Raw genomic sequence first — 10,198 nt, 5'->3', positions numbered from 1 at the left:
TTTTCAGCTTGCTGTCAGAAATCGTTGTTTTAGTGTCGTAATTCATTATCCAGTCTGCAGTGAATATCTGCCAGGAGAAAAACAGAACAAGATGGTGATTACAAAGTCTCAGGGTCTGAATTTCTTGTGTCGGAATTAAGATGCGCATATCGATGAAGTTGGTAAACTATTGCGAGTAATCAGTGGCTGTGTAGGGAGATTGGCATCTGGAATGGCTGGTTCTTGACGTTATGAGGCAATCATTTCCTGAGGGATTCTTCGGCTGACCCCAGGAAAGGCTGCTTTAGTTCACGGTGTCGGTGGAAATACCATAGGGAAGCTGTTACACATTTATAACAATAGGTACTAGGTACTGAGGTCATGCTCACAGGGTAAGAATAAATGTATATGGTAAGAAAAAGAAATCATCAGAATTACAGATTATTCCAACACTGGGTGACTCATTGGAGAGAAAGACTCGTTCCCCTTTCCTCCCTCCCCTCCCTTGTGTACCTATATTATAGTTTCATATTTATAACTCAGTTCTGCACGGTTTCTCCCAACTCGTGACATTGTCTTCCGGAGGGCTGACCTCTCACGTAAAGTAGTGGTGGTTTTTGTCTTCTCTCTTTCAGCTGCCATTTTCCCAAAACTAAAGCTAAAACGTGGTCATGTGGAACCTCCCAGCCCCCTATATTTTGAGGAAACTTTAACCAGTTGCCAAAGATATTAAGAGACAATGGAACCCAATGTTGTTAAGGGATACTGGTTTTTGTCATTTTGTCCAGTGTCTAGGAACAGTATCTTCTTATTATGAGAGTGGGTGGAACTTGCATCTGTATTGGTGTATCATTTTCCTGAAAAAATGGAAATACCTCTGGCACGAAGCATGAGGAACACTGAAGAAACAGACTCTGGAGTGTTTTTTGCACAGCAACGGTAGATAAAAGGTCAGAACACATTTTCTCCCTGGCCATATATCTTGAAGCCATTAACAGGTTCATTGAAAAAGAGCTTACCTACTAAATTCTTCTCATGAGCCTCTGCTGTCCCACTCGCCATCACTGCCCCCCTCCTTTTCTCATTTCCCAACTCCACTGAAATTTATATTTCACCACAGTCAGGCTTTCGAAATGCTCGTTTCTACCAGTGTTTCACACGTGTGACAATTCAGTGCCCCTGAAGAGCCTCCCCACCCACCCGTGTCCACAGAAAAAGCACCATTGTTGCATAAATTAAAAACACCGTGCCTTTGTGTATACTTGTGTATTTCTGCACGTGTGAATGTGTTTCCATTTGCATGAAAAATAAAAAAACAATTTTTAAAAAAGGAACAAAAACTGGAGAGTTTTGCATTTTTGGTGTTTTTTGTATTTGCGCAGACCATTTTAGGATTTTCCAGTCTCAACAAAACACTATTAAAACAAAGAATCTAGTAAAATATTTGTGCATGTACTGCTAAACAATTCTAGCAATTTTATTAAGCAATACCTTTATTATTTTTTGAATATTCTTAACAGACTGGAACAAAACATTTTTTTATTCAAAACAAAATATGCATACTGTAACGCATGTCGCAGGGTTAAGTATGATGCAGAGATTAAAGATTGTTTGAACAAAAACTGATGCCTCGGGGAATTTCATAGCTATAAAGTTAGTAACTAAATTTTGTTCGCTAAGAGGACCTTTTCTATGGTTTTCCGTCATCTCCCAGTTACACAGCAAACATATCTGAAGTGCACTTCCCAAGTGTAAAGAATAGGAAGGAATGCAAAGTGGTTTTTTTAAAATTATGTTTTGTTTTTTTAAAAACAGCCCTTATTAACTCTTCCTTCCACTGATTCTACTGTAAACTCATAAAAGCCTTTTTGAGAAAGCAAATTCATATGCGCTCAGCGGGTGAAATGTTCCCACAGAAAGAAAAAATGCAAACAGCGACCAGATTTCTCCTCTGTTCTTCAACTATCTGGAGCACGGAGAGTGATGACGTTTTTGCACTTGAATGAAAATGGCTACCCTCCTTCTTTTTAAACAAGTTCTTATTTTGCAATAATGCAGAATTGCATAACTTTATCTGGATTAATTTAAAACCGTCTGTTGGGGGAAACAGTGGGATAAAATGGAATATATTCTGGCTACTGAAGGTGTTGGCATCTCTACCATTGCTCCACGACAATAAAAGTGGAAAAGAAACCCAGATCTGCGTCCCCAGGGTCTATGCTCCCATTGCAATGGCCGGGAGGTGCTCCCGTGTGTTACCGCAGCAGAACTGAAATTGTAATGACAGCCCACCTGTCTCCAAGAAAGGACTTCCTAGGCGCCCGCATCTTGACTCCAGGCGGCCTCTTGGCCACCTGGCCAGCAAAGAAGGACTGGGCCTCGGGGCATGAGAGCTGGAGCAACGAAGCTCATGGTAGTTTTCTTTACTTTTATTTAGTTTTCAACATAAAAATGTGTTAACTGCCTGATCCACCTATTACGGAGAGCACTGTTTGTTCAGCTAAAAAGGGGGTCCCCTCGCTCTGCTCCGTTGCGGGTTTGTGACGGCGGCTCGGGGGGGCCCCCCTGGAGCGTGCACGGAGGCCCCCCGGAGCGTGCACGCCCAGCCACGGGGGCTGCACAGACAGAAGCAAGCGGTGGTGTCTGCTCGGGCGGGGGCGCCGGGGAGGGCGGGTGGGGGCTGCGGGGTCCGCAGGGAGGAGGGAGGGCTAGGGAATTTTTTTATTCTTTTTGTTGTTTTCTTTTTTTTTTGGCTTTTTTGTTTTTTATGATTTTTTTTGTCTTCATATTTTTGCCATAGCGTGAGGCCATAGCAATCATTCCTCTAATAGAAACTGACAGGACAGAGAGACAGAACTATCTGATGAACACACACAATGACTAGAAATATATATATAGAGAGAGAGACAGTGAAAAGACTTAGTTTACCTCTGAGAAACCATCCCCCGAAATAAATCCTGTATTAACAAGTGCAAAAAATAAACAAACAAACAAACCCAAGTCAAAACGAAAGCAAATAAAACCTCCAAACATTAAAACACAGTGTATAAAATGGTGTGAGAAATTTAAGTCACTTTACAGCCTTTTTAGTCCACAAAAAGCTGCAGTTGTGTCCTTGTTTGGATTCAGGCCCATCTTCGATTTTACCCCAAAGGCCTTGCAGGAAGGGACTGGAGGGCCGAGGCACCCAGTCTGCTGGGCCTGGCGCGGCTGGGTGCTGGCGGGGCGGGTGGAGGGGGGCAGCGGCTGCCCAGGGCGCTGCGCCTACTCCTCACTGGCCGAGCTCTCGTCCAGCGTGTTGATGCCCCCGAGGCTCAGCGCCGTGGTGTTGTGGGCCGCCGAGGCCGTGAGGACCGTATGCAGGAGAATCAGTACGAGGACACAGAGCCTGAGTCTGCTGCCCAGTCTTGTTGCTGATGAAACTGTGGGCGACGTCCTGCGGCAGGAGCCCCCCCTTCCCACCGCCCCTTCGGACGGGCTGTCGGAGCGCTCTTCTCCCCTGACATCACAGCATTCTGGTTCCTTGGTGGTGAGGAAGGTTTCGTAGAGCCCTGTGGGACCAAGACAGTGGACAGTTAGCCGGAGGGACGCTGCGGCTTTAAGGGGCTCACCCTCAAACTCTCACAGGCAGTAAACCAGTGTGTGAGAGTCGGGGCGATACCACCTGGGTAAATAGTCAGCCATGCCCCCGAACCAGGACTTTCTTAGGTCCCACACTGTGTTCTCTTTATATTCCTGGTGGTCATAGCATGAAAGTTGTGGGTTGTGAATACAGAATGAAAGATTTCGTAAGGTCAAAATCAGAACCTGAGGTTCTGAATCATGTGGCCATCTTTTTCTTTAACAGGAATGTCAGTCACTGATGCAAATGCATAAAGTAACACCGACTAGCTACGCTAAAAGTGAAATATAGCGGATATTGTAGCTCTGGGGCCCTGTTTCCCAAGCACTGCCATGTCTTCGTCTCTCTCTTTCTTGGGGAGTGGGCATAGCCATCTGCATGTTCAGTGGTAACCCTTCCTCTTGATTTATATCATGAATCCCTTATTCTCCCTTTCGCTGTACACCACTGAAGACCCCCTACATTGAAGCCTTTCCGGTCTTTGGCCCCGACCACGGCGGGGGGGCTCTCTGCCCCTGGGCCCTCCCTTCCAGCTCCCTCTCCAGCCTCGCCTTGCACAGAGTATTTCTCTTGTTCTCTTGCTCAGTCTCTCTTACTCTTCTTTTTTCTTCCCTACTCACAGAATTTCTTTCCTTTCTGTTTTCCCTTTTCACTTCTTTCTCTTAAAATATACATTGTTCCTATTTTACAATTGGTAAGTGGACATTTTTGAAACTTCCAGCATGGTGAAAAGAGCAAAGCAACTGGTTATCTTTGATCTTTCCAACCTTGTTTTTTTGCTGTATTATATGTAATGTTTGCACTTAGCTCCATAAGCCATTTTGTATCTTTTTTTTTTTTTCTGCCTGACTGAAACATTTTCTCACCAGTGTTAGAATGAAGGTTTTATACAAATTTTATCATGTGACTCTCAAACTTGAAAAATGTAACAATGAGGATAGGGTAATTTTGAGTCTTAAATAAGATTGTGTATGTAAGTTTGGCTGAGTGCCCAGCACAGAGAAATAACAAAACATTTGGCTACTATAGCTACACATGGCTATTAATAGCATCTCATTGCCTCCACCTAAATAATAAAATCTCACATCTCTCTCTCTCTCTCTCTTTCTGGACTCCAGACATCCCAAGCTACTGGCTCCTCCCAGAACATGTGCTACTTCACTCAACTTCTGTACCAATGGTCAGGCTGCTTTTTCTTTCTGGAATTTTCTCCATCAATTCACAGATGTCACTGCGACTTATACTTCAGGTTCGGCTCCCACGAAATTCCCTGTGTGAAGCTTGTATTCACATTCCTGGGCTGCTATGCTAGTGCATTTTGTGAAATCTCCAATAGAGCAATTCTTATTTTCGTAAGTCATAATTGCTCTTTTTCATGTGAATTTCTTTACTCATCTGTTACCTTAAAAGCAAGAATGATGCATTTTCAGTTTTGCATTCCTGATATATATTAGAATGCCTGAACAAAATAGATACTTAGCAAGCAGTTACTACATGAATAAACTCAACATATATTTGTTTAATAAAGAAGAATCTATTACAAAACATATTGTACACTGCAATCTTCAGTTTCTTTTAAAGAAATGACCAAGATCCTTATAATGATGCTTACAATATTCATTTCTTCTTAGGCATTCAAAGGTAAACTTCACCTTCTCCTAGATAGAATATGGAAAAAAAACTGAATTAATGAGGTCTGCAGCTCTGATATTCGTATTGTATGATATTTTCTGTTTTCATATAAGATACCTCACTGGTTGAACAATCATTTACTGAAGTCTATGTTCTCCAAAATCATATTCTACAAAGAAGAGATGTATAGATAAGGTTGTAAGACTAGAGATCTAAAGGTCATTTAGACCAGCATTTTATGTTAACAGCCTGAATGTGTTTCTGTCATCCAAATAAGAAACTCCCAAAGGCACTCTGAAGCTAGCTTGTTCATTTACGACTGAAGTCATTTCAGAAAGAATAAGGCACTTCATTCAGGCCAATAAATCCTCTCTTCTTTTTGACTGACAAAATTAATATTATCTTTTCCCCCTGTCCAATTTTTAGTGAGTTTTTATTCAGTTATACATGCATGCATGTTAATGACAAAATAATTATGCAAGATATTTTACAAAGAAAAAATTATCCCCCACCTTCCCCATCCCAATGCTTTCCTTCTCAGAGGTCAATGCCTGCACCTCTGTTAGCTGTTTCTATATTTTGCTCCATGTCTGTAAATAACCCATTTCATGCTTTTCTTGATCTTTCATTTTTTTTAACATTAATCCATAGATGACCACTCCCCTTCAGGTGAGGATAAAACGTTAATTCTCCTCTTTCTCCAGTTCATATGCCCTGCCTTCCTCCATGGTAATTCAACATTCAGTGTTCTCTTTATTAGGATGTTTAAAAACAATTCTCAACTCAAACATGCAGCAAACTTTAGTTGTGTGTTCCTATAGCAGTGTTGTTCCTAGAGCTAACAGTTATCTTAGAGTTTTCTATGCAGTGATTAATTCAACCCCAACTACCTGGCCAGCTGTCTCAGCTCACTCAGTGTTCTATCAGTTTTATCTTCCTGAAGAAATACTTCTTGGAGTCTTTTACCAACTGGACTGGTTGCTTTTGGCCTGGTGCACAGCTACCAGTCTAAAAACCATCCTCTCAGGGGTGCCCGCCACCCCCTCCTGTGGATTTCCCATCTGTGGCATCCTAGCCTGCTTTCGATGTTGGTGGATGGTGACATCTAGCATCCTCATGAGGAAAAGCTCATAGGAGCAAATTTATGAGATGCTCTATGCCTAAAACTGGGTTTATCTTACCTCATATTTGTTTGGCTAGATGTGGAATTCTAGTTTTAGAATTCTTATCCTTCAGATCTGTGTGAGCATTACTGCCATATTTAATTGGACCTTTGGGACCTGTCCTTTAATTCTCTTTTCTCATCTCTCCTATTTTATATCACTTTATCCCTTTGCTCTGCTTTCTGGAGGATTTGGTGAGCTTTATCTTGCAATAATTTTATCGAGTTCTTTTTCTCTACCACATTTTAATTTCCAAAAGTTCTTTTATGTACTCTGAATATTGGCTTTTTTTTTTAACTGACTGTTCTCATTTCTTAATTGTAATATTTTCTTTTTTATCGCTTTGAGATATTTGCAGCACTTTGATCTGTCATGTTTTATTTCCTCCCTGCAAAGGCTCTGTTTTTCCCAAGTCACTTTTTCCTTCTTCATTTGCCTGTCTCTTGTTCTGTGTGTGGGAAGTCTGTGCATTCTTGACGGCCTGCCCATGTTATCAAGTACTGGAATCCGGGCACTTTAAGAAGGGCTGTGGCCTGACAGCTGTACTGTAGGACCCTCTGGAGCTGTTAAGGTGGAGAAACTTTTTAAAATTCTTTGCTTTCGGATGGTCAGATTTCTCAGAAAACATCCAATATATCTGTCCAGCTGGGCAAAGGCCAGGCAGCTAGTTCTCTGAGAGCAGGACGGGAGCAGGCAGCTGGGGATCTGGGAGTCTCGAACTTCAGTGTGAAGACACTCATTTAACACCCATTTTGGTCTCCCTACCTTAACGCCTCCTGGTGCACACCCTGTCCAACAACTTTCTCCAAAAAATAAGTCCCCTTCCTCAAAGAAGTACACCAACACTTCTCTGGGGTGTGGGAGAGGAACTGCTAGCTTGGAGAGGGCTGGAGTTCATATGCTGTCAATTCCTGCACCTGTAGAGTTGCTATAAATCCGCTAACGCGGTTTCCTCTTCTGCTGCTCCCGCACTCACTTTTCCAAGCTTCAGCAAGTCCCCAGCATACATCAATTTCCTTTCTAGTACCCAAGAGGTTTTCCTTGTTGTCTCCTATCCATTCTCCCATCCTTTTAGATTGATGCCTAAAAACCATTTCTTCCCTGAGTCTGCCTAGAACATGTCACTGCGCTTTCTCTGTCATTCTGCTCTGTTCCGATCTCTGGCTCCCTCTTCCAGCCAGGAATGCTGCCTGCAGGGGGGTCCCGCCTGGTTGCCCAGAAACTGCCCTTGGCCCAAACAGCAGTCTTGCCGCCTCCAATAATCAGAGCCCCTTTGAAGCCCACCCCAGCTCCAGATACTTTCCCTCAGCAGGATCCTTCTCCCCTGACCCCGTCACAGGTGCAGTGCCCAGAACCTCCCGGAGAACTGCTTGCACACAGACACGCCCCCCGTGGGAGCCTACCTGTGCTGACTAACTTTCTCAACGCTGGAAGGAGCTGTAACTTATTTCCAAATGAAAATAAATAATTCCTTGAACAATAATCTGATTGCACAAATATGTAAGTGATTGACGTCAGGAAAGGAAAAAAAGCAAATAGGGCAAATGAAATGTCCTAATACATTTTGTCTAAAAGATGTTCCATTTGCAATCTCGAATGTATCATTACCTGCTATTTGATATTGAATAATAATAATAGTAATGACAACTGTTATTCTGTCCTACAGTACCAGTCTCATGGAGTTTTTGGAGGGCTAAACAATACACAGAAACTATTTAGAACAGTGCCTGGCAAATAGTAAAATCTTACATAGCATGAATTTTATATCCTATATAAGTTGGGATAAACAGTAGATTCAGAATTTATTATTAGGAAGGGCTTTAAAGAACATGTAATTCAAATTTTCTTTCTGTTTTCAATTAGAAAAAAACCACGCATAAAAAAACCTTACTTTGCAAAGCTCAAAACAATTATTCTAGTGTGGTCATTAAAAATATTATCTAATTACTGGAAAGCCAAATATCCTAAGGAAATCCTTAAAATAAACACAAGTTATGACTTAAATTATAATCTTTCATTATGTCAGTAATTAACCCTTTACCATATTTAAATCCAGGAATACGTGAGCTTCATCTTTCAAGTATTTGAGCTAGTAATATACTTTACAATATTTTTCTGAATGCAAAAGTTTAGAAAATAGTAAGGTAAAAACAAGAAATCACATACACTGTGTGCATGTAATTTATAGATTTCATATATAAAATTATATTTAGCATGTGAAATTATATTTTACATTGTTATTTATTATTTGATTTAGTAGTTATTTTAAATTTTACATATACATTGCCAATGAGATTATATGTGTGTATACTTCTACATTTGCTTTTTTGTATTTAATATACATATACTGTACATGTTTTATATAGATATATAATTATTGAGTTTTAGAAACTCTAGACTAATTTATATGCCTTGAATTTATAAAACTTTCTTGATAGAATTTCTTTAAGATAATTTGTGTAATTTTGCAGTGTCTCTCACAGCTATTAATCTGTCAAGGTTGTCTTGTGTCAAAAACTTTGATCTATATTTCTCTAAAAATAGCTTGCACTGAGAGTTTTACATTAATGTAGAGTTATATATATATGTGTGTGTGTATATATATATTATATATAATCACATTTTAAGACAATTTTTCTATTCCTCTTTTTCACTGTTAATCATTTATTTCTATTTCATCTTGTTTGTTCCTGATGGGACTTGCAAGGTATTTTTGCCCACGTTTATTTACAGTATCAAAGATACTGTGTTAACATACTAATACTCTGTTAATGCATTGATATCTGCATGTATGTTAATTCCTTCTTCGCCTTTTGCTTAGTTTTCTTTTATTCTCTTAGCTATATTGAATTGAATGCCACTTTACTCATTTAAATTCATTTTTTCCTTAATAAGACATTTATGCCAAAAATTTCCATCTGAGAATAGCTTTAGCTGATTTTATTTTCATATACAGGGATCTTACATATTCTATAATTGCAATTTATATTTCCTTTTATACCTAAATGACCTTAAAGTATTTTAATACTTTATTTTCTTTTAATTTCAATTGTTTGATATGTTTTAAAAATATTTTTGAAAATATTTTGCCACTAATTTCAAGTTTAATTTGCATTAACTTCAAGAATGTGGACTTTAAAAAGTTGACATTTCCATGTTTTCTTTGCATTACATAAAATTATTACATTATTATTTTTTTGCAAATACTAACATCGGGCTAACAAATCTTAGTGTCTTTATATATGTTTGCCTATTCAGAATGTCATCAGTTGAGAAATGTGTCTTCTACAACTGTTTCTAATGATTTTGCTTTATATAATTGGATATTTGTCATAGGTAGAGAAGATACGTGAATCTTCACATTTTTGTGACATTTATCGTTAATTAAGAAAACATATGACACTCTTGTTCTTAGTCTGATTGTTTTATTGTTGTTTTGGTGAGGTTTTGTTTTTGTTCCTATTGTGGTTTTGGAGATATATATTTTGATATTGTTATCTCTGTGCACATTAGAACATTTGATATAATCCTTGTGTGTTATTATTTTTCTTGGTCTTTTTCTACTTTTCTCTGTACCGTGTTCGGCATCTAAGTGTCTCACAATGATTGAAAAGGATAGTTTAATCCATTTACATTTATTGTTGAGTGTGTAGTGCTTGTTCTTGCTTTCGTCATCACAGAGACAGACGTGGACAGAGGGAACACCGTCATCATGGAGCAATATTTCCAAACATTTATAAATGTTTACCATTCTCTTTTCTTTCTATCATTTGCTGTATGGTCATATTTTTTCATATTTGTT

The 10,198-nt window shown here is 39.4% G+C and overlaps 1 protein-coding gene across 2 annotated transcripts in view; it reads right to left on the bottom strand.

Moving 5' to 3' along the window:
* Positions 1-1,333: 1,333 nt before the first annotated feature.
* The window catches only part of NALF1 (NALCN channel auxiliary factor 1), a 535,206-nt gene continuing 526,341 nt past the window's right edge, over positions 1,334-10,198 (bottom strand). The window contains exons 3-4 of one of the 2 annotated variants that reach the window (XM_037024981.2): positions 5,214-5,259; positions 3,396-3,530 (exon numbers count right to left, since the gene is read on the bottom strand). In XM_037024981.2, the coding sequence (XP_036880876.1) occupies positions 5,237-5,259 (23 nt within the window). In that variant the 3' untranslated portion in view covers positions 3,396-3,530; positions 5,214-5,236. Of the gene's footprint in view, positions 3,531-5,213; positions 5,260-10,198 lie in introns of both variants that reach the window. The other variant, XM_037024979.2, reaches the window with a different exon arrangement.

Source organism: Manis javanica, chromosome 9 (assembly GCF_040802235.1).
Source record: "Manis javanica isolate MJ-LG chromosome 9, MJ_LKY, whole genome shotgun sequence".
NCBI classification, from domain to species: domain Eukaryota; kingdom Metazoa; phylum Chordata; class Mammalia; order Pholidota; family Manidae; genus Manis; species Manis javanica.
This window is presented reverse-complemented; position numbering and strand designations above follow the sequence as displayed.